The sequence below is a fragment of the Styela clava genome, chromosome 1 (assembly GCF_964204865.1).
Source record: "Styela clava chromosome 1, kaStyClav1.hap1.2, whole genome shotgun sequence".
Taxonomy (NCBI): Eukaryota; Metazoa; Chordata; class Ascidiacea; order Stolidobranchia; family Styelidae; genus Styela; species Styela clava.
The window spans coordinates 15,435,941-15,461,953 of NC_135250.1; the positions used below are offsets into that span (position 1 = coordinate 15,435,941).

Sequence of the window (26,013 nt, forward strand, 5' to 3'; positions counted from 1 at the left end):
TGCATCTGGTAACTTTAACTATGTAATAAATCTACATGTATTTATATTATTATTTTTAAACAACTCCCACTGTTCCAAGGGAAATGGAAAACAAAATCATAACTCAACCGCCCTGTGGTCTAAACAGTCCGTGGGGCGAGAAGTCTATTTAACGTTAACTTACTTGCGGGACAACTAGGGTTAGTTATCTCCTTTGTCACTGCCGATGTGTTTGTGTATCTGTATGTATGGAGTTTGCCATAATGAAATATTTATCTATAACACCTTTGATTGTGAATCTGACAGTCTATTTTTTTTTATTGTGCAATGATAAATGTCCACCATTTTTAAATCTCTGAAATTGGTATCATGAAACAAACATGTTACATATTGCTATTTTATATGAATAGTAATTTTTGTCATGTTCTGACCTAACTGATTATGAACCATAATATTGTAGATAATGGTTGATCTAAGGTTTATAATACCTATCTTTTAAAGTTCAAACTTTTCTCAATAGCAAGGATTCCATTTATTTTGATTGGTAATTTTGCTGCAAAGGTCTTAACGATTAACTTTTTGGTGCATAGGTTTAATGATGTATCATAGTTTCTATCCTCTGTTGGTGATAGCTTGTTCATGGAATTTATAACATCGGTTAATAATAATCGGTGTCTCATGAATTTTTTTATCTTCTAATCAATAGTGATATTCTACTTTATTTCTAGAACCTGGAGATCTCCTAATCCAAAGAGAGATATTTTTAGCATTGTCTTCATTTTATTGAATGATAAATATTGAATTCGTTTTTCAGACTATGGAACTTAGACTCAAGTTAGTTGTAATATTTGTTGTAGGAGTTTACTAATGGTGGTATTTTGATATAATATATATTTTTTGTGAATTTTCGCAATCAAGTTTCTAGTCTGAATGACGCCGATGATGAAATCACCCTCTGATCATGCTGTTGACACTTCCATGTCAGGTAGTACATTTCTATCTTCATAGCATTAGAAATATAAAATATTTCAAAAACCAAATAATTCACTAGCTCGCATAGTATAAAATATTATTTTAAAATATTGATTACACTGTAAATTAGACCATATTCTACAGAGAAATTTTCCAAATCTAGGGATTGTTCTTTGTAGTTTTAATTGCTTGGAATGTTAAGATGACATTTTTTGAATTGATTAATTCTACAATCAAGATAAATGAGCCGGTTTTTGGTTCTAATATTAGACCTCAGTTTGGACTGATTCCACATTCTTCAAATGAAAATTTTCCATGTTATTCTTGAAATGAAGAATTTTCTATTTCAAATTGAACACCTATTACTTTATCTAAATAGTCTATAGCAAAATTCTCATCAATTGTTTTCAATGTTATGAAAAATTATGTGTTTATTAAGTGAATGAGTTTAAGCAATTCCAATGAATTTCCAAGACTTAATGAGTTTAATTGAGCTATGTGAGGGCATTGTTCGCATGTGTGCGTATGCCTGAAACACAATTTTTAAGGCAAGGATAGTAATAATATAACTGTTAATAGTTAGTGTCAAATATTTTTGGCAATGCATCGTACTACAAGCAACATACTAAAGTCGGAATGTTGTTAACATGTTGGAATTATATTAGTAAAACATTCAAAATTGGTTAGGAATCGAACAATATAGTTTGATCAACGCTTCAAATTTCTATGCAGACACATTTCGGACTTCTAAGGTGCCAATGGAAAAAATCTTCAAATTAAAAATTCTTTGTTTACATTCTATGAAAATAAGTTGTAAGTAAATAAAAAAAATCATATCAACTACCGGTACTTGTTTTATATTTTTCAATACCATTGTCTGCTATGCACCATCTGTTGCTAACTCATGCAATTTGCGATTCCAGCACCAATTGTATAAATTCTCACCCTATTTTCTCCCTCATGCTCAATCCATTCATTTAAAATCTGTTGACGTCATCAGTTTCTGATCTAAATAAACAAAATTGAATGAAATACTACTGGCACATGATAAACAGGGCTTAGAATGACTATCAGGCTGCTATGCAGCGGTTCTTTAGGGGCCACATGCGAACATTCACAATGACTACATTAATATAAGGCAAATTGACTTTGATTCGTTTAATTCTTTGACTGATGGAAATGGTCGAAGAAACGAATTTGTAACGAATAATTGTTAAATCTATTAGTAAACACTTCATTACTTAATGGCATTGTACAAAGATTATGAAAACAACATACATGTGTAGATTAAAAACTGAGAATTGAAAAAAAAACACGTCTTCTTGACAAAATGCAAAATTTGTAACCTTCGGCGTATGACAAAGACTACAAAATGCCATACTATGCATAATGTTTCAAACCAATGCTAATGTACAACCATGATCAATTGGGAATCAAGAGAAACTGATAAAAGAAGCAAAGTGTTTAGACATTCTTGGTCGAGATAATGCAAAAAAAGCAATAACATGAAAGTAGATCATATTCAATAAACTCATATTCATGACTCTACTCAAATAACTATTTCAGATCCCCAACAGCAGCGTCAAACTTACAATATTCCTGAAAAATCAGAAATGTATGGAATGCGGTCTAAATACGGCGGTTCACCTTCCATGTCACAAGGTAGCAACAGTTGGTCTGATGTCCCACAACAGAGTAATCAAATAGACCAGAGTTTTCAACCTTCACCAGCGAATTCATCTAATTCTCAGTATAATATGGAACAGCAACCCATAGAAAACTCACAGCCTAACTCTGTGAACTCTAATGGAATCAGTGGTGCAGCCGCTGCCGCTGCAGCTGCGATGGCGGCTGCTGCCCACAGTGCTAAAACCAAGTAAGATTTTGAAAATTGTAATTATCTACATAAATGACATTTGCGATAATTTATTCTTTTTGTTTTGCCGGTAGACTAGAATTCCTATGTTAAAGAGACTTGATCTCTTTAGATTAATATAGTATCAAATTAGTGTGATATTTTATTAATACGGTTACTTGCTTAACAATTTGTTTATTTTTAGTTATTTTGAACTACCCACTTTTAACTTGTATATTATATTTTCCAGTTCCGTCTACCACAAGCTACCCGGTCCGGCGATACTGCCATCTCAGAATCCTACGATACCCATGCATGGCCAGCAACAACCACAACAACAACAACAACCACCACAACACATGCCACCACCGATGCAACACAGAATGCCCTTTCATCCTAATTATTCTAATGTGCAGCAAGCTAACATGGGTATGCAGTCACAACCTCCTCATGACCCGGCTGCTTATCAAAACCATTCATTTGGAGGTTACCATCATCCACCTCCACCAAGACAACCCATGATGCAGAGAGTTATGCCACCAGGCGGGCACCAATATCCAACAGGTCATATGCCCCAATGGAGAGACCCCGGAATGCAACCGACTAATTCTCCAGATATGCGAATGAGATATGTTCCACATGGTTATGATGACCGTCCACATCCTTCATATCACCCACATCTAACCATGACAAATGCAGTGGGTCCAATGGAGAACAGTATGATGCATGATGTTGATGACATGAAGCCTAAGGTGATTGTTTTATTTCTTCCCTATATTCACATTCAAATTATGTTCAATCAATCAAAGAGAATATTGTAGAACAATGATGTCATTTTGTAATTTATGGAGGAAGTGAAGAATGGAAAGTTCTGATTAACCTTATTAACTATTAGGATGTTTGAGTTATTGCATTCACTATTAGTACATAGTAGAAATTTCACACATTCTCGTGTCATGTATTTTTTTGTTATTTACATAGATTTCTGCCTCAGGAGCAAGGTCATCATCACAGAAATTATCAGCACTATATGACCCACCCGATGAACCAGGAAGAAAAGAATTTGTAGATAGGGTCTTACAATATTGGGAAGAGAAGGAATTACCACTAAAACATGCACCTTTGATGGGACGACGTACTTTGGATTTATTTACATTATATCAACATGTCAAGAAAAAGGGTTTTATGCAAGAGGTTTGTGTGTGAAAAATAGATTCTCATAATATATAGAATGTGATACGATTTGGTGAGCTTCTCCGATTTGGCTCTTGACGGGTTTTCACTGTTTTTGCACATTTTGGCAAGGTTTCTATTGGTTTTTGACGGTTTTGGCAAGGTTTCTAGTGGTTTTTCAATGGTTTTGTTTGTTTTGACATTAGTTCTATGGAAATGAAGCTGTAAGTCTGAATCGATGGTCCAAATCTTGCGAATTCGTTATTGCCGCCAGGAAAATCTCAAGATCTGTAATAAAATCCCGTAGAGTACAATTAAATACCGGCACATGTAAAGTATATCAGTAAATCAAAAATACATATTCATCGCCTCAAAATCCCAGCGGAACGACTTTTTCGACGGATAACAATGATTTTTTTGTTGTGCAAAGTAATCAATCGACGACCGATACGGGCATATTTAAAATGTCTTGCGTTATTAATTTAATTGTCTTCAATTTAACCTGCGGTTGCATCGACAAAATAAAAGCACCGTTACTCTAAAATACCACGGCAATCCTCGGAAATAGAAAGGTGTGGTAAACTGCCCGATAATATCTAGTTTTGATAAGTATTTTTGCCATTTCGCGAATTCGACAAATCTGAGATGTACTTGCAACACTGACTCCGCTCTATTGTAATGCTCAGATTATTTTTAAGATAAAATCATTAGAAAAATCCCCAAGTCTGCTATAAAATCTCAAGGAGTGAAAATTATTTTAGTACAATGAAAATTGATTGAATATACTTTAATCAATTATCTTATATATCATCACAACTCTGGAAAAAGTCTCGTTTCCAACCTTGCATAATATCTACACGAAAATTTCGACGGCAATAGTAATGGATAAAGCGTTTCAATTTTGTGATGGTGTGATTCCCAACGCCGACCAAACTTAATGTGTTTGCGATTTTGCGATCTACAATGCCTAGATAAGCGTTTTTAATCCGGCACGAGCCTCCTACAACAATACTTATATTGTTTAGGGTTTTATTTTTATTATTTAATTTGCCGCTTTTCAATCAAAAAATTTGCGTCGCCCACCTTTATTTGTCTTTAGCATCTCGTCGCTGATGAATGTATAACTCTCACCGGATTCACAATTCTCTAACGAGTACAAAAATAAAGTAATTATAATCGTTTTTGGGCACAAATTTGTGATTTAGGGAGAATATACATCAACGTGGGTGTGTCAAGGTGTTTACAGCCTCAATAACATGTCATGCTGACAAAAACAATCGGCGATTTTAGGTTTCGAGCCGAAAACACCCCCTGGCTGCGCCACTGCCTGGATACTTAAGATTTTATTGGATATTTTAAATATTTCTGTAATATCACCATCATTGATAAGATTATTTTTAGTACAAGCTCGAAAACTCAAGAATATAACTGTTTAATCCTGCATAATTGAAGCTTATTAGTTTACAATAAAGTTGAAAGTATTTATTCTACTATGATTTCAATTTTCTTTCATGCTAGTTAGTTTCACCCTCTCTAGTGTTGAGCAGGTAATATATTTGTCACCTCAATCTTTAACAATGCCCACTATTAGCCAATGTTTGCACATTATCAGGGTGATTATGCACAAATATTTCTATCTTCCCTTCATTCTGATTCAATTAATATTTGCACTAAATTAATGAAAAAATCGTTGTATCATCGTTTCATGTTATTTTTTTGCAGGTTACCAGGTCAAAAGAATGGACAGAAATATCAAATGCAATGGGTTTGGGAAATACTTCAGCTACTGGCTTCACATTGAAAAAACAATACTGCAAGTATTTATATGGCTTCGAATGCAGATTTGAGCGGGGTGAGCCTGAACCCCAAGAAGCTCTTGCTAGGTTGGTCATCATGTTTTTTTATATTTTTTGTGAGTTTACATTCATCAGTGGACTAGAATTCACCATTTCTTCTGTAGTCGTAGTCGTTTCCTTTAATGGTAAAGAGATGTAGTTCATTTATCAGAATCTATCTGATGGGAAATGCAGAGTTAGATGCATAATTTAGATTTTTTTTATCATGATCACTTTACATCAAGATATTCTAGAATTGAAAATTTTCGCCAATTTTAAGTCAAAACAGCTCTCAAAAGTGCGAAGCACATGATATGGAAAAATCGTTCTCTGCCTCTCTTTTTTATGATCTCTTTATGTCTCATGACAAGTTGATTTTGAAAACTTTCGACGAATGCAAAGTTTCAACTATTTCATTTCCAAACACATCTCGTACAATTTCGAAATGATTGCAAAATAATTCATGTGTTAACAAATCGGGCATCATAAACTTCGGAGAATCCTTTGTGTATGCTTCAAACAAGTTTCTGTACAACTAGTTTAACGTGAGCAAATTTTCAAAATTGAGGAAAACTCTTGTTTCTATCTATTTTCTTTTTGACTTTACTAGCGTATGTTATTCCTGTACTGGAAAAATCACTATATTCCTTTCATTTTCTTTTTGGCATAGATTACTGTCCCAACTTTTACTTTACCATCTATTAATTAAACTTTTATATGGGATTTCATAGCATAACCTTTTTTAAATAAATAAATTTATTGAAGGCAAATTAGTTTTTTTGAGAATTTTCTGAATTTAATCAGAATAGTTTCAGATAGACAGACTGTCAATTTTTGTGTTCTGTCCAACTTCAACAGTTTGTGTTTTACTGATTTTCATGTTTTTTTATCATTTCATACAAGAGAAAATTGCTGCAATTATTCTTAAATGGGAAGAGTGTAGTTCTTTTGTTGTGCTACATATCTTTTGAGTTTAGAAAGTAATACCGAATTTGGTTGAAATACTGATTCTAAACAAAACTTACATACACTGTGTAAGCAATTATTCAAAAAAAATACCAGAATTAGTCTTGTCAGAGTCATATTTTCAAATTGTCCAAAGTAGAGGAAGTTTTTATTATAGCGAAAAATTGGTTGTCTTCAGTTAAATAATTGACTTATTTTCACTCAGGGTTATCGAAGCAAATAGAAAAAAGAAACAAGCTGACCAACAACAACAACAAGTGAAGATGGGAGAAAATAAGCCGATGAACCCTGCAATGATGAGGCCACCACACCCAGGAGTTCACCCTGATATGCAGCGTCAGGTTCACCCACCCAAACAATACTTACCATCTTCTCAAATGGATCCGTACTCTCAACATCGTCGCAGAGTCATGCCTGGCAGTCACATGGAACCTAATAGTGTACCATACATGCAAATGCCTAATCATGGAATGCCATATGTTCATGGTCAACATGGTCAATATAGACATGACCCATCAATACCCCCTACGTCTTATGGGCACCCGCAACAACTGCAGCAACAACAATATCGCGGTGATCAAATGCTGTACCGTGCAAACAATGGATATATTAACCAGGCTCAAACAGATCCTAACCAGACTTTGCAACTTCATCAGGAGGCAATCAGACCACCAGGTCCTGTGGTGTCTTTACCAATATCAAATATCAACAGTCCTTATTATCGTGATGGCCCACGACCTGCTGAAAGCATGGCACCGTCTCTCAATCCTAATTTGAGTGAATCGAATGCTTTTCCTGTTCCGAATGCAGACTCTGCTAATCCACACCTTACTGATTGGCCGAAACCTGCATCAGTTATGTCAGGGAATGATAGTGGAGGAGGGGCTGGTACTTCTGAAAATGTACAGACATCACTAGGCATGGAATTTTGTTTTTAAATTTCAAGATATATTTCATATACTTGTATTTAAATACTAGTTTTTAAATATATTTTATCTAACAGTGGCATTGGTAATATTGGATGTTTTATCCTCATTTAGTGGTGAATATAATTCATGCATATGAACAGATAATGAAATTGGTGTACAACTTCTTCCTTCTGAATAACCTTGAATCTCGAAAATATCTTGCTTTTATGCTGTCAGATTTGTCTTGCTTACTCTTTGGGGTTTTCATGACCGGTTGGCAACTATTAGGATTATTTTGAATTGGGCATCTGTGTGGTATTAATCATCACATGAAAAAAATGTCCACTCATATTTCTGCTAATTTCTTTCTTTAGATGAAACAACAACTGTGTCCAGCACTCAGGAAAATGATGTCAAGTCAGATGCTACTCATTTTCCATCAACAGCTTCTACGCCCAAACCTACAGAAACTACGGAGTCTAATCTTCCAAACACTGCACCGTCGACACCTGCTCTGACATCGTCTTCCAGCTCTACACCAGTTCCATCCACCAGTAATACTGGTGACACACAAAACAAGGACATTGTATATACATCTGAAGATATGAAAGCAATAATCACAAAAAGTGAACTAATGTCCTCACCTTCTCAATCACCTCAAACAACAACACATCCTTTGCATCAGAAGTCTTCTGAGAAGGCAGTTGATCCAACACAACAGCTACAACCATCTCAGCCCCAGATGCCAAATCAATTTGGTCTTCCTCCAAAACCCCAGAATACAATGAAACAAGAGATGAATCGTCCTGTTCATGCCCCGTCCCCTCTGAGTTCTTATCCATTTGCAGCAGGAAGGTATGTAATGCTATACTAAAGTTAGTGTGCAAATAACTTTGGATTTGAGTTTGAACTAAACAATTTTTAATTGAATAGATTTAAATTTGGTCAGGACTGTTAAAAAGTGGTTCATACTATGACTTTTTAAGACAATCTACTCTTTTATTTTGTGTGATTTGTTCTCATTATTATTCAAAATAACTTCATTTCCATTTAAATGCTGATATGAAAATCATGATTTAAGTCGGGGGTTCCCAAACCGCGGCCCGCGTGACGATTTAAAATGGCCCGCCGAGCTTAAGTGAAATAGTGTTCAACAGATTTTGTTTCTACTTTTTCTTGATCTATCTACTGCCAATTGTTATGTCATTATTACAGTTTAAGCATGTGTTTATCGTAGCAATTCAATTATACCGGTATCTCAATTATACGTACCGGTGCCGATATTAAGATAACATAGGGCAGTAATTCAGTTATCAACCGCATAAGAAAGCTTAGAGATGTCAAATAACAAACATAAACTAGACTCTGAAAACAGATTTTTCTTATATAAATGCATGGCAGCGTTCGTATTTCTGTATTGGAAAGAATCAAACATCAGCGATTTGTCTTCTTTGTCAACGAACTATCCATGTTTCAAAAAAATATCATGGCTAAACCATCGCGCACTACAGTCTTCCGGCCGCGGCCAATAAAGTTTGGGAACCCCTGATTTAAGATATATGAAAGTTCACTACGAATGCAAGAACAAATTTATTCATAATGAGTATTCAATTTAGAAGTAGTAGGGTTTGATAAAAATGGCATATCGAACAGATAATATTGTTCCTTATTTTAACTTTAAAGATGATTAAATTTTTGGATATTGTAACAGTGTACTTTGAACTTCGTAAATGAAATTATTATATTGATATTTTGATTTTATTTTTGTGTAACATGGTCATAAATTTAGCAGCCATGGTATTGTGCCTGTTAATTTTATAATAAGAATGATCTCTCTCTTTTCAGTCCAATGCCCCAAAGTTCCCCCCGGCCTTTTATTGATAACCGTACAAAGATGGAACGGCCAATGCATCCTGGAATGTATGCTTCTCAGCACCCATATCATCAGCAGGTAAATAATATAAATCTTGCCATTCTGGAATAGTTTAAAAAAAATTATAAATATAACAGTGTTTTAAAGGGTATTTATTGCCTTTTGTAACAAAGTATTCTTGTTGTTTTATCAGCCACCTTATCGCGGAATGACTCCAATGCAGCACAGAATTGGTTTTGGTAAACGAGCATCTCAGTCAATAGAGACTTACGGGCCACCAAATAAAATGCCTAGATCAGTAAGTATTCGTGAATCAATTTTTGACTTCTTTCAATGATTTCAGCAAATCATCGTAGTGAATTTGCTATTACATCTCTCGATTATCACTTTACACCAGTACAGGGGTTCTCAACCTGAGGCCGGTGGCATCCAGGCGTTTACCGCAGTTTTATTACCTGGATAGGTTCTTTGCGAATACAGGGTGTATTCGGTTTCTAAGCGTTATTTGTTTGATCATAATGGTTTTTAAAATATACCAATCAAAATAGTTCTCTGGTAGGCCTTCTAACCTGCAGACAGGCGGTTTTACTAGACTGAGAGATAACCTTCACTATCGTATTATAGACGCACAAACCCATATATAAATCCCTAATGCCCAAAATGCGAAAATGGAACGACAGTTATGTGAGCAAAAAGCCGCCGAAAGGGGGTCACGAGCCATAAAAAGGTTGGGAACCACTGCACTAGTATATTGCAATAGTCAGATTTCTGTGCTCAGCATTATTCTTGTTTGAAAATTCTCAGGTACGTATCTGCTAGCTTGTATTTTTACTCGTTTATGTTATTTATAATACGGTTGAATATCTGGTAGTTTCTGATTCTACGAAAAATTAATACATTTGATTGTTAGTATAATTCATTTCCTATTATTTCCTTTTCAATATCTAAATCAATGTTTTTTTTTGTGTTTCAGGACATGGGACATTATCCGGATGGGTATCAGGGCCCACCTGTACGACCTCCATCACAAGGAAGCGAAATGCATCAATATCCATATAATAGAAGTTCAATACAACGACCAGTGCATCCAGAGGTTGGTCATTATGGTCCTCAGCCAATGTCGTCCCATCCTCAAAACTACCATCATTATACGAAACATGTCCGTCCACCTGGCCCACATGCGGACCCAGTGTCGCCATACCTAAATACTCAAGCAGTTCAACAGACGAGGCAGCGTGGATCAGCAACAATGGGTACATCAGATTCTGCCTCGAAATTCTTGCAAGGTCTCGTCAAAGATTACTCACCTTCCCCTCAACAACATCATTCTAAGTGAGTGAATTTGTAAACGCTGTTTTTATATCAATGCTAATGATATTATGTCTTTTCTTAGATATTATAGTAAATAACTTCATCATTTGCATATTTTCACAGTGATCTGTCAACAATACATAGAAGTTCATCTTCTCGTTCCCACCCACAGTCTAGCCACAATGTACGTAACAGTCAACATCAACATCCATTTAGGTGAGTCCAATTTGTCTATAATCTATTCTGGTTAACGACGCACCCAGTTTATTTTATAGCTGCATGAAGTCAGATAAGCTAACATTTCTCATGTGTAATTCTTGTATATCCGAAGCAACACAAATTAATACAATTAAAAGCTTCAATCAGATCTAGGAAAAACTATGCAAACACAATGATTGGTATTAAACAATATGTATCACCACATAACTTTCAAAACAGATCAGGCATAACAACATTTCACAATATAAGTAATAAAAATACTCCAGTAGAATATCAAGTAAAACACAACTAAAAAAAGTGGAAACAATGTGTGAGAGTTTTGGCCGATTCAATATGCCAACTTAGGTCTACAAAATTGATGTTAAATAATGGCATATGCTCATACATTTTGAAGGCAAAAATAAACCAATTTAAGGTTTAACCATTAGCTCTCTAACTTTCATGATCCATGCCTCCCTTCCAAAGATTCAACACTTGTTGTGTTGCCTGCCTTCCTTCTGTAAAGTTATCTAGTTTTGCGTTTAACCCATTCCCATCACCTATTTTATTTGTTAGTAAAAAAAGTGAAAGAATAAATGCATTGGAGTTGAAGAACTTTACAACTTGCAGTCAATTCATTTTAAATTATTTCAGTCATGGCAAATGATATCTAGTGAAGCTCTTGCTCTATTGAGGCTGAGGGCACAGTTTGAGAAAGCCTGCTCTAAACTGGTGACCCACCTCAAAATACAATGCAGTTAAGCACACAGGTGCCAAGATCTTGGAAACATTGACAATGTATGTCATTTAAATTACAGTAGTCAGCAACAAAGTGGTTCCTCAAGCACACATGGTCCGTTATTTCCACCAGGCTGCGTTGAAGCCATTCAACCAAGTTTTGCCAATTTCAGAGAAAAGACATGTCAAGATGGTAAGTTTTTTGCAGCCCATAACAGTCAATAAACTGAATCTTCTATGACCAGAACACGCAATTTAGCAATTTGACAGCCTACTATGAAAAACTTTATTCATATTATTTTTGTGAATAACAACCTTAAACTTTATTTCATCTGTGTATAATGTTTAACTTTACAACCGTATTTACTTGATAAGTCAATGTACATCTGTGACAGTGTAGTTCAACCGAATGTTTAATTTACAAATAGCAGACTGCATGTGTTTGATAAATAATGTATCAATGTGCTATGTGCAATATAAAAACAACTTTTTTAAAAATATTGGTTTTCATATTTCAGTTGGAGTAATAGAAGCATGGAAAGTAGTAATGTCACTAAAGAGTGGTCTTCTTGCTGAAAGTACATGGGCACTGAATGCATTGACTATTTTGCTTCATGACCAAAACACAATTCGCCATATTGTGCTTCATCAACTTCCTGGACTGTTGCATACAGTCATTGAACACTACAGGTTTTTATATATGCATTCCAGAAATTCAGATTTCCTGACATATAATTGAATTTGAGACATATTTTGAATATTGGATATTTATTTGAGAAGCACTTAGCCAGCCTCGACTTCACACATTTTTCTTAAAATGCATCCACAACCTAATTTCTCAAAATCCATGATTTCATTGTTGAGGTTTATCAAGAATATTGGGTCATGAATAGGATCTCCAAATCGTTATATTTCTAATTATTTTTTAGATGTTGTCTTCATGAACTATTTGCCATAAATAAGGAAACTGGCAATATCGAACCAGATTGCAGTGATGAGGTCTCAACAAAAGATGACAGTCTTGGTACGTATAGCTCGGACAGCATTTCTAAACACAAGGCAAATTGCTTTGCAAAGCCCAAATTGGATGGCAAATGTAAGTTGGATATAAAAGGTCGAGTTGATATGACTATTGTGTGACTAGATATGAGCAAAGGTATTATCTATTTTCAGATTTTCCTGCACCGTCTAATTTACAGAGTCCGTTCAATAAATGTACTGTGAAAATGTCCATTGAGAGTGAAGAAAACACCTCCTTGCGGGAAGATGAGTGGAGTGAAAATGAGGAGGTAATATCTTGAATCAATTTTGCATGCGTTTGATTGTGGAAAGTGGTCATAGGCTGGATTTTTCTTTTGGAATGTATATGGTGGGCTGCCTGATTTCTCACAAAGTATCATGCTTCTTTTCTTTGACTTGTAAATCTTTGCTTTCATAGGAATTGACCAGCGAGCGGCTCCATATTATTCCAAGTTTCAGTGGAAATTCTGTTTTTGAATATGCAAAAAATGATGTGAGTACTATTTTGTTTAAATAGCAATTATAAAGGTAATTTATTGTATTTGGTTTGTCAGCAAATTTTTCCTAATCCTAATGTGGAAAGTCCGTCTAAGTTAACATACTTTGGATAATGTTAGCAAAACTATAGAATTTTATTCATTGACATAGATGAAAAGATAAACCGAAAATAATTTCAAATGAGCAAATTCTGTTTCATGGCTATGCCGTCCCTCATCCTAATCTATGCGACTAGCGTTAGATACAGACAACACTTTTCTTAAGTAATCTGAGACAGGAAACAGCAAATTACAGCATTGTACGATCGTTTTACTCTATCATATTGTTTTGCGTCATGCAGATCAACTATATTTCAACGATCAATCGCAAATTGATTACATTGCAGCGTGTACTCGACATCCAATTCGCTTAAAAAAGTAATGTTAATGTATGTACATATGATTTGAGAAAATGATGGTAGATAGTTAAAACATAGGTGGCATAATTTATTCAACACGACAGTCGCATCTATTTGTTATTTAAATGTCATTATAATATATTTAAAATTTAATGAAAACCGGTAAATAGAAAAGTTTTTTATTTTATGTATAGCAGAGAGCACAAACTTGACACTTCTTTTAGTTCCCCATTACTTATCTGCCACATGAATTCTGATCATTTTCTGTTTGTTCGAAATGATATTTGCATATATCTTCTAAATCAGAACTTCATTTTGGTTCTAATTATGAACCCACTTTCCTGAAATGTCTGCCATTCATGTTAGGTGGTGCAGTTAAGTAGTTTGCTGAAAGTACTTTACTTTGTAATCTCTCAAACTTTTCTGGAATTTTTATCATCTCTGGCCATCTGAAGTATTTATACCCATACTAATTTAGCAAACAATTCATTTAGTCAATTTCTTTTCTAATGCGACTTATAAACATCTCTGCGAATTTCTCTTTGTTTAATCATATTTTTATTTATATGGCAACTGTAAAATTGAGCTTGCATACTATATAAAAATATAATTTTTTTAATATCAGTCAGTAGTTTAGTCAGGTAGTTTTTTTTTTAATATAAAATTTGTATTGCATATAGCTTGAAGTGATCAAAAGTCTTACATTGATGGCATAGGTATTGTAGCTATAAAATTTACAGTGCGAATGTAGCTAATACCTCATTTCTTTATTTGTGTAGTTTACTGTGTAAGTTGTATTTTGAAGAAGTGTTATTGTAATATAAGATATAAAATATTCCATTCTGTCTTAACAGGTTTGTGCGCCTATTTCCAGTAATGCAGAAGAACATGCCGCTGAAGTTACCCTTGAAGATATGTTATCTGTACATAATAACGATAGATGTCTGTCACCGAATAAGCTTGATGACTTTAGTGAGGAATGTTCACTTCCATCGCACTCTGAATCTAATGTTAAAGAGAGTATTTGCAACACTAAGATTTTGAGAACAACTGGAACATTTTCAGATTCTGAAAATCCAGACAATTTGTTTGCTGCTGATGAAGATAAAGCTTCTCACATACAGTCTTGTCTTGATAGAATTTCTTGGAAATGCAATGTTGTGCTTATGGAAGATGAAGCAACAGGTTTTCCTGGAAATTCTGGACTTCTAATACCCTATAGCAAGGGTGGGAGATATTTTCTTTCCAGTGGCGGGGAGCATATTTTTCCTAAGAAACTAAAAGAAAAAGAATCTGAACTTGTTTCTCGAACTTTATGTTTGTCCAACTTGATCAGGGGTTTGTCTTGCGCATTGTTCAACCATGTAGATCTTTGCACTCACGAAGATTTTTTGAAAACATTAGCGGGGACATTGATGCAATGTCACAAGCATAGGGTAAGACATTTTAACTCCAGAAAACCCCCTCTGTTTATGGAATCTACAGAAACGCTTGTTGCCGAAGAAGGTATTACAGATACAAATGCGGAAGATGTGAATACTTCCTTTCTTTGCCGAGAAGACACTATAGCAAAAGTTTCAAAGAGTGAAAGTGTTCCAAATATAAAAGAAAATTTAAATGTCAATGATGCTTCTCAAATATTAAATAAACGCCGCAAAAGGGTACTAAGTGTAACTCTGCATGACTGTACATTATCTATGCCTGAGCTACAGAATCAAGTTAATGGAATATCCAGTGATACTCCTCGTTCAGATGAAGATGAAATCCAGTCTGAAATTGTCACCAATAAAAAATTTAATTCCACCAGAAAGAAGTCATCGCACCCAGATGAACAGTTGCCATGTTCTGACAAGAAGACTAATAAAAATAATATCATAAAGGATACACGTGTTGCTGCAATAAATGGTGAATGTTTGGCAGAAAAACAACTGCAAAATGAAATAAGGCCGATTGAGCATGAAGACACCCACCAAAAACTTGCAAATGAAACTGTGAAGTCTATATTGAGTTGTAAACATGAGGATCAAAATGATAAAATAGAGCATTTAGATGACAATGATCAAGTTTCCGAAATCAAGCATGAGAATGCACAAAATGATCATAGTCGTAGTGCAAAAATATTGCTAAGCTCTACAGTACTTCATGAAAACGCCAGTGACAGAGAAGATGTTTATGGGTTCTACAATCATCCATGGTGGTGGGAATGTGTGAGGCAGGTACGAGAAGATTCCCTCATCACACTTGCCAACCTGTCAATGTCAATGAATTTGTCTCAATTCACAAATGAAAATACAATATATACCATTATCGACACATGTCTACATTGGTCAGTTTGCTCGTCCGCTGATGCTCAAGATCCATTTCCCAGTAACAGTCTAAGGCAAGTTTACAACTTGAAATGGTTTTCTCAAATTAATGCATTGTTCAAAGTCATTGTTCTGCTGAATCTACCCTACTCTGGTGTTCATCGTTTACTAAATTTTTCCAGGATTCCAATTGTTTTTGTTATTAACTGCTTTCCATTTTCAATTTAGAACTATATTATCACCTCAGAGTCTCTGTGTTGAAATACTGACAAAACTTAGCATGAAAGAAGACAATGTTGACCTCATATTAGCGACAAGACCATACAGGCGATTGGAAAAACTTTTTCAAAAATTGGTAAATATATAAAATCACAAATTCTTATGCTACAACATACATTTGAAAATCACTACCTCTTTTTTTGCATTGGGAATGTTTATTATGATTATAAAGCAAATAGTCGTTTATCTATTTACTTAATTATCACTAAATGTATAGAATATTTAAAAACAGGTTTATAAAATATTTCCCAATTCAAGTTTTTGCATACCACACACATTTTGAGATACTATTATGAAATGATCTTGTTGTGTTGGTCTTATTGAATAATTACTACTTTTCTAGACAATAATGGTTGGAAATCGTAAAGACCAAATGCTTAGGGAATTTGCCATTGTTCTGTTATCGAATTTCTCTGAAGTAGAGAGTGCAGCAAGAGCCATTGCACTCCAATCTGGAGCTATTTCTAATCTTCTGAGCTTTCTCGAGGTACGGTGATATGAATTTTATTTTTTAAATTGTTAACATAGAGATCAATTTCACCTTCTCTTAATTTTATGAGAGTATATATGTTTTTAAAAATGCTCAAGTGCATATTTAGAGTAGGGATGTTCAAAGAAATGATATTTCAATGCGACTTTTTCAGAATTTAAACAATGAAAATCACTGCTTTTTGGTATAAATTTTGGCCATTTGCCACGGCCACATTTTCTGTCATGATTTATAAATTCATATAGAATTTATATTACGGTTAAATCCGAATGTATTTTGAAGCATACTCGCTCAATATCAAACTATTCGAGTACAGTTAGTATTTTGAATCATCTGCATATAATTTGTACTGAATACAGTGTGTCACTGAAATGGGTTTCAGTGTTCAATACAGCGATAAATTCCTGCAAGAATGGAATTAGTAATGAAGCGGGAATTTCAGTATTTCAATTCCATTTTAGAATCTGTGATATAGGCCATTGGTTCCCAACCGCCGGTCCGCGGACCGGTGCCGGTCCGCGAGGCTTTTTTGCCGGTCCGCGAAAAAAATTCGGTGTTTTGTTGTTTTTCTACCGAGGACGAGGTCGCGTTGGTTTATTACGCAATTTCTCTTCCGCCGTCATATTGCGACATCTTGGCGCCGAGTAATCATACTTTTCGCTTTTTCGGCTCCGATTCATCTCGAATGCGCTCCGATCTCTTTACTGAAGACGAGGTCGATTTATTACGCAATTTCTATTCCGCCGTCATATTGCGATGTTTTTTGCGCGACATCTTGGCGCCAAGTAATCACACTTTTTGCTCATCGTGAATGCGCTCCATCAAATCTCGCAAGATTCAGAAACCTAAAAATTGGCACGCGTGCCTTTTCTGTTTTGCATGCTTTTCCTGATTAATATGACCATCCAAATAAAACGTTATGCATATTTCTTTGTTCAAACCAAAAAACCGTCAAGAAAAGTATAATACTCCAGTAAAATATGGCAGGTGGTCACGAGGAGCGAAAAAAGCTGAGATCTTTTCCAGTATCTTGAGCAGACAAAGTAGGATTTTGAGCCTGGTGCCAAATTACCGACGACTTTGTCATTGTAATGTAAATTCATTCCGTTTGAAGCATCGATCAACTGCAGAGGGATTGATATGACAAACCCAATGAAAAAGCTTGATTCAAATTGTGATTCTACTTTACAGTCCAGATTTAAAAAGGAATCACTGTCACAATTTTGGATATCTCTTGATAACGAATACCCATCGCTAAGTAATCGAACAATCAAACTGTTGTCCGTATTTTCAACGAGTTACTTCTATTTTTATTACTTATATATAAAAATATTTTCATCACTAGCAAAGCGAAGCAAGGAAATTGGCTGCACGCCGCTGCAGGGCTACGTGTTGCAGAAACTTCCTTGAGGCATCGTTTGCAATCCTATATTGGAAACTAAACAGCAGGAACATTTTCACTAGAGTTAATTACGTTTGTACATGATTTGACATGTACATGTTTTTTATGTGAGATGTTTCATGTGTGCCTTTCTTACGCATAATGGGTGCCCAGCACTGCATTTCATTACGCAAATATTTTTCGCCGTCATATTATTTGATAGTTTTTCTTCGTGTGAGCTGTTTTTAAGTTTGCCTTTCTTGTCTAGACTCTAGACGAATATTGAGTGCCCGACATTGCATTGTATTACGCAAATATATGTTATTCTTTTATGTTCCGGTCATTTCAATTTTTCGCCGGTCCGCGAGTACATTTAATTTAATTTTACCGGTCCGCCAGGGTAGAAAGGTTGGGAACCACTGATATAGGCTACTAGATTGCGAATTTCTGGAAATTTAACATCTTCAATTTTCAATGTAAATTCAACTCACCTAATCTGAAATACTAATGCATATTTCCTAATCAATCATTACATACGGTATGTCATTATTTTATAGGAATGTGAAGAAACAGGTTTAAATAACCAGAGGATGTTTCCTGCTGGTCAAGAGCTAAATTGCGGTACAATATCATACATGATGAAAAGATGTGCATTAACATTACTGAGACTTGCTAGAATTAATGAAAACAGGTATGAAGGTTTCATATCAAAAGTCGAATCAATCATTGTAGTAAAAAGTTGGTTGAAAAATTTTCCTAATATAGTAGATAAAAAAATAAGTAATGGGCCTGTTTGTTGATTTTTGAATTGAAAAATCACATTTCCAGCTCATCTTTTGAGCTTAGTAACAGTTTGTGCTTGTGGGTGAGTCTTGGGTGCAGGACAATCAGTATTTATATTTGCCTTTTAAAATTCATTTTTGTATCTTCAGGCCCCTGTTCATGAAGCACCATCTTCGTTTACTGTCATTATCAATGGCGGTTCTGTTAGGTAGTCCCGTTCTTTCTATTCTCTCGTCCATTCTTTATGAATTGAACAATGAACTGCCAAACAGATGATTGAATGAATCTTACAATATTGGAAACGGTGACATTGCAATTCACGCTGGTATAAGCGTGTACCATTTTGTGGAATTCCAACAACAAATAAGAATTCATCTGAAATGGGATTCTTGTTAAACTGCGGAAGCGGACCTGACAATGTTTACAATGCCTGTTGGAGAGGGCGAATTATTCATGCAGTATACTTTTTCTTATTACTAGGGACGTCGTGCATTCCAAATAACATTAAAATGTCAGTGATTATGTCAATGCAATGAAAAAAAATGAGGGATGAAGATGATGCAGCATTGAATTTATTTTCATACTTTTTCTTGTTTGTTATTGTCCGTCAAATACTGATTTTCATACCATGGTGAGGTTTCTGCCAAAACTTCCAATGTGGCTTTATCTATTTCCTATGTTCTGTATATGTTTGTACCTCATTTGTGGCAAATAAAGTATTTGGAATTGAAGCGGGAATTGAGTGTATTGAGATTTTAATTTGTATCATATACTCATAGGTGAAAAATACTTTCTCTGTTGCTTGATTAACACTTTTGTTGATGCTGTTGACCTGTTGAGCATGTCTCAGTGTTAGGCTTACCATATATCTGAAGCAAAAACCTTGGACAATGTGGAAGGGACGAGCCATCCTTGATTTGATTTAGCGTCTTGGTAATAGTTTGAACTTATTACATATCATTAGGGGCATCAAAGTTAGCTGTAAATCTTATTATAATATCTTCTATTGGTCTTTGTTTCCGGTATTCTGATGTTAAATTAACGAATGGTTTGTACTTTAAAAAAAACGTAACAATTTGCTCGGGTGTGGCGGAACAAGCGCACCGAAATACTCTGTTATACAAGTATATTCCCAATACTTTCTTTTGAAAACTGAAAATATTGCATGATTTCGGTGCTCAGTACTGTGGGTATTTGCGTAGGTTTAATACAACCCTTTGTACGGGGTGATAACCAATCGAGTAATTAGCTGAAAATGCTCAGTGTGTATCGATAAAATAACAGATTTCACAGAGTAAGCTTCTTTGACAAAATATCAAGGCCTCCATTGTACTGATTTGTATTATGAGAATCAGGTTGCTGAGCTGCCCCATAAAAGAGACTAAATCTACAAAAAAATACAAATTCATGCCCTGACCTAATGTTGAATATCGTTTGTCAGTTCTACTTTTTAACTTCCGCGGATGATTTTTAAATAACGAATGTCTTGACCAATGGTGTCAAGTTGATTTAAGTTAGATCCTATACGTTTTGAAAGTTGGATGCAGATTTTATACTATTTTTCCTATATGGGTGAGTAAGCAGGTGTCCACCCTATTATAAACTCCCAAATAATACTTTTGCTGTTCACGTTTTGAATCTGTTTATTTTTTGAACTTCGCAATGATGAAAAATAGCAACACATTGGACATAAGGGTAATTCATTGGCAATCTCATCTTGGCATTTAATATAAGTCGATGTTTTTCGTTAGTTTTATTGTATGTAATTATTTCTTGACATTGGCTCTTGGACGACGAGGATAAATACCTGAATCTAAATAATAAAAAATCACAATGTTTATTGTTTAGTCGATCTTTAGGAATTCTCTAAGATTGAAAACAATTCAAGAGCAATCTCGATATGAATAAGGTATGAATGTCGTGAATCTAGTAATATTTGGATTTATTGACTTTGCCAGTTTGAAATTTAAGTGGTGGACAAAAGTTCACAAAATTGAATTTAAAGCATGCTTATCTGCAACTGGAAGTAGATGAGGACTGCAAACATCTAGTTACATTGAACACACACAGACGATTATATCGTGTAAAGTGTAAGTAGAATGGTTTTTATAAGATTGCATCAGCTCCAGCAATTTGACAACTGGTTCTGGAGCAAATTTTGCAAGGATTGCCTAAAGGTGCAAGTGTATTAGATGAAATGATCATCACCGGATGCCTGGTCAAATGATGAAAATCACCCGAGGAATGTGGGAAACGACTTGAAGAAATTAATTAGAAGAATATGGGTTGAAACTGGATTCAGCATAATGTGAATTTAGGAAAGATTGAATTACTTTCTTTGGTCATGATATTGTTTTTAACAGACATAATATGACATGACAGAGGTTAAAGCAACTGTAGATGCCCCCGTCCTGAACATGTATCTCAAGTCCGAGCATTCACTGCTATGATTAATTTTTAAGCCAAATTTTGCAAGGAGCTAGCGAGTGTGCTACAGTTAATTTATTGGTTAATGAAAAAGTCAACGCACGACAGATTGGTACTGTAATGATTATTATGCTGTCTTCTGTTATTGTTGTGCGCACGTTCTTGATTACGTGATCTGTAGTTGTGTGAATTTGTTTACGACAATACATTCGAGGCTCGGCTTCTGTTGGAGTAACGTGTGTTTTCTGTCCTCGCTTGTACGGCACTAGACAGGAGAGTTTAGTTAACTAATGGCGTGGTGGCATGCGTTGAAAACGAATTTCACGTTATCACTTTGAAATAATCTTCAAGAGGACTGAAATGGCTTCTTCTAAAGCTCCTAAACAATGGCAGCTTAGCAAGTTCGAGACTATCAACTCGTTCGAATCAAGGCGCCAGAACCTACTATATATTCTTGCAATAGACAGCAACTTTAGTCAATTCCTCAATGTCGGATTCACCTGGGGGAAGAGAACCAAATCTTCTCTGTTAAAAGATTTTACAGACGACAGCGAACAAATCACAGAGGAATCGAGAAGAACCGCTGTTCAGAAAAATACGACACTTGACCTTATGTTGAAACAAATAGCTAATTTTTGTCTAATTTTTTCAAGAAATACGATTGTTAAGAACTCAACGTCTTTGAATGACATATGGCAATCGATTCGTATGCGCTATGCCATGGCATCCACACAACCGGGGCACATCTATTAGATTTCGCAAATTTCAAGCTCGAAATTGATGAGCGTCCTGAAGACTTTTTCCAGCGGCCGATGGGCTTCGTTGAAGACAATCTTTTCACAATGGAAGTGGCATTAAACACCACTGTGTTGTCTCAACCGAAGATGAAGAGATGTCACCGACACTTGAAAATTCCATTGTTTTCCAGTGGCTTGTGTTCCTCCACGACGGATTACCCGAGCTAGTGAAACAAAAACACGGTACAGAACTTCGTACCCGTACACTTGCGTCAATCAAGACGGAAATTTCAGCCGCTATTGAATTAACTACCATTGAAGAAGTTAAAGTTGCATGGACTTATAACTTATAAAATGGCCAACAATCGAAGATTTCCTGATCAAGTCGCATCTAATAACAATCAAGCTCTTAACAAGGAGTGTCCATATTGCAAGCTGGCTGGTTACACTTCGAACCACTTTCTCAGCAAGTGCCCAAAGTTGCCAGAAAAGGCTCGTGAATATTTAACCAGAGCAAGATATAGTCATGCAGAAAAACCGCATATTGACAGCATCCACCCAGAGGTAAGAATTTGTTCATCTTCAAATCTTACACGCGCAAGACGCGTAGATATCAAACGAGCCCCCTCCTAAAGATGTATTGTGGCAATCATATTGTCAGCGCCCTACTCGATACAGGGGCTGAGTCAAATTTGATGTCACATTCTTTGACGAAAATTTTATATGCTAGCGTTACCAAAACTAAACAAAAAGTTCTTCAAGCTGATGGCACGTCGTATTTATCAGTCTTAGGCGAAACGACGATTCACTTAAGTAGGGGCAAATTATCAGTTCATTTCAATGCCTTGGTAATAGATAACTTGGACAATGAAATTATTGTCGGAACCCTTTTTATGATCGACAATGATATCACATTGCGTCCTGCTAAATCAACAATCAGCTTCCATAAAGGCTCAGCTTCTCAAATTCGAAAACCAATTGTTCCACAGTGCATATTGCCCGCCATGCTGGAAAAACCGAAGTATTGTGGCCAGCTGAGTCTGTTAAAGTACCACTACCATTCAGCTTGTATAACGAAAGAGAACTAGCAATCAAACCTAGAGCATACGTAATAGTATAGGCCTGAACTCCTGGGTATCCCCTAGAATCGTCGAATTTGATGGTACCGACTTATCAATTCACAACGACACCGATGACCCTAAAATTATTGGTTGCTATGAACATATAGCGCAGATTTTACCGGTGACCATTGTTTCCGAGAATCCAGACTCTTACTTGGCTAAAGCACCTTGTCGACCTAACCCGTATACAGCTCCGTATTCGGAAGAAATACTAGTAGACCCTGACAATATTCTTTCACCACAAATAAGAGCGAAATTTCGCACCTTGCATTTAAAATATGACAATACTTTTTATCCCATACAACCAGGTTTTAATGGTGCTGTTGGCCGTTTGAGGTAGTCGTAAATATGGGACCAGTACAGCCGCCACAACGCAATGGCCGGATTCCTCCGTACTCTTGTGATAAACTAGTAGAATGACAACAAAAATTCGATGAACTTGAAATTGCGGGAATATTCAGACGCCCCGAAGATGTAGGCGGAACAGTAGAATATTTGAATCCATCGTTTTTTGTGAAAAAGTCCAATGGGGGTCATAGACTGGTAACAGCATTTGCTGATGTGGGTAGATAAGATGTAGGGTACAGTAAGCCCCAACAATCACTTTTACCAGACGTAAATTCAACACTGCGTAAAATTGCCTGTTGGGAATATATAATTGTATCAGATTTGACCAGCGCATTTTACCAAAATCCATTAAGCAAGTCATCCATGAAATATTGCGGTGTTGTAACACCATTCCGAGGGGTAAGAGTATAAGAAGCGCAATGGGCATGCCTGGTTCTGAGACGGCACTATAGAAGAGCTCATGTGCCGGATATTGGGAGAATTTTTGAAAGAGGGTATAGTTGCCAAAATAGCTAATGACCTTTATTGCGGTGGTAATACTACGGATAATTTATTTTCAAACTGGTACAGAGTGTTTAAAGCTTTAACAGAATCTGACATTTGTCTATCACCGACAAAGATCATTATTTATCCAAATTTCGCCACAATTCTCGGCTGGGTTTGAAGTGGGGGAGTAATAAAGGCGTCTTCGCATAGAATCTCGGCACTATCCACGACAGATATGTCTACGAAGGTACAAGGACTTAGATCAGTTCTGGGCGCTCACCGAGTTTTATCACGTGTAATACCCAATTGCGCCACCAGATTAGCCTATCTACAAAAACTTATTGATGGCCGAATATCACAAGATGATATAATTTTGACAGATTATTCGCGTGAACGTTTCAATCGAGCGCAAACTTTTTCAGTTACTAACAAAGCAATAACTTTACTCAAACCGAGCGATTCGTTGTGAACAGTAACAGGTGGTTCAGTTTCGTATCCGGGAATAGGTGCACGATTTACATCACCAAGAAAAGGAAAACATACCTTGACGGATTGTTTAGCGCGAAGTTGAAATCTAGACAGCTCACATGGGTCCCATGTGAAATTGAAGCTTTGAGCATAGAATCAGCAATACGACATTTTCCCCCTGCATAATCCAGTCGGATAAACGCGTTGAAATATTAACCGATAGCAAACCATGTGTGCAGGCATACGAGAAACTTTGTTGGGGCGAATTTTCCGCTAGTCCCAGATTATCCACCTTTTTATAGTCAATCAGTCAATTCCAGGCTTCCGTTTAACACATCGCTTGTTCCAAAAATCTTATTTCTGACTTTGTCAGTAGTACCGCTCCTGAATGTCTTGCAAAAAATTGTCAAGTATGTTCATTCATAGGACAACTGCAGCAATGCCCCGTCATACGTGAATCCTCTGTACATGACATTTTAGCTGGACGAACTAACATGCCTTTTACTAGCAGGTCTTCCTGCAGATCCATACAAATGGAATGCCCTGATTTACGACGAGCCCACGCTCATCTTTCACAAGGCACAAGACCTTCAAAAAAATTGACAGACATTAATGACGTGAAAAGGTATTTGAACATTGCATCAATTTCACACGACGGAATTCTTATTTCTCCTCGAGCTCGTCACTTTTCTCCGCAAAATGATAGGATTATAATCCCTCGTCAAATATGTAGCGGCTTGGCAACTGCTCTCCACATAATGTTAGGTCACCCAACGTCACACCAATTGATTTCTGTTTTTGACAGATATTTTTTTGCTTTGGATAGTACCAATTTGTATAGTACCAAAATTTGTTCATAAACCGCATTGGCGCAAAGCACGGGTGATCCACCAGCATCACTTGGCCGCGAATTTGCGGCTGACGTTTTTAAACGACAAGGACAACTAATTTTTATAATAAGGGAGTCCGTGAACTAAAGCAAGCCTAATTGACAATGAACAGAAAGCAACCCTGCGAGGCGCTATTATATCTTCATGCATTGAACTCGTGCCAATGGATGGTCCCCATGCAGTCATTCGCACTGATGCGGCTCCCGGATTCGCCGCACTATCTAAAAACAACATGCGCTCTTCAAACCGTATGAGTATTGAAATTGGTAGAATAAAAAATATAAATTCAGTAGGTTCAAGAGGTTGAAGAAGAATTGGTCCGTATTCTCCTCCGCGCCAAATTGATTACACGCGCAACGTTATCCATTGCTGTTGCAAAATCAAATTCCCGTATCAGTACTCGAGGTTTATCTGCTAAAGAGATGTGGTTCCAACGTGATTAATTTACAATGGAACAATTGCCCATGTCTGACAAAGATTTAATTGCTAGCAAATACGCTTCTCGACTACTGAATCACAAATATAACGAAAAAACTAAATGTCCTACTAAATGCTCTGACCGAAACGAAACGCG

At 36.0% G+C, this 26,013-nt stretch overlaps 1 protein-coding gene across 3 annotated transcripts; it reads left to right on the top strand.

The window, feature by feature from the left end:
• The first annotated feature begins 769 nt into the window (after positions 1 to 769).
• Positions 770 to 19,700, top strand: LOC120338344 (AT-rich interactive domain-containing protein 1A-like). Of its 3 annotated transcripts, none has more exons than XM_039406332.2 (21): positions 770 to 964; positions 2,518 to 2,827; positions 3,057 to 3,558; positions 3,788 to 4,000; positions 5,702 to 5,862; positions 6,986 to 7,698; positions 8,063 to 8,543; positions 9,534 to 9,639; positions 9,755 to 9,859; positions 10,535 to 10,893; positions 10,996 to 11,088; positions 11,889 to 12,001; positions 12,327 to 12,498; positions 12,738 to 12,904; positions 12,982 to 13,097; positions 13,247 to 13,321; positions 14,578 to 16,103; positions 16,258 to 16,384; positions 16,652 to 16,795; positions 18,737 to 18,870; positions 19,112 to 19,700. In XM_039406332.2, exons 1-21 carry the CDS (start codon positions 910 to 912, stop codon positions 19,236 to 19,238), a joined length of 5,799 nt encoding a protein of 1,932 aa, XP_039262266.2. In that variant the 5' UTR covers positions 770 to 909; the 3' UTR covers positions 19,239 to 19,700. The 3 variants fall into 3 exon arrangements, with proteins under 3 accessions (XP_039262266.2, XP_039262282.2, XP_039262275.2); XM_039406348.2 differs by having other exon boundaries at positions 12,738 to 12,832; XM_039406341.2 differs by having other exon boundaries at positions 11,892 to 12,001.
• Positions 19,701 to 26,013: the final 6,313 nt, after the last annotated feature.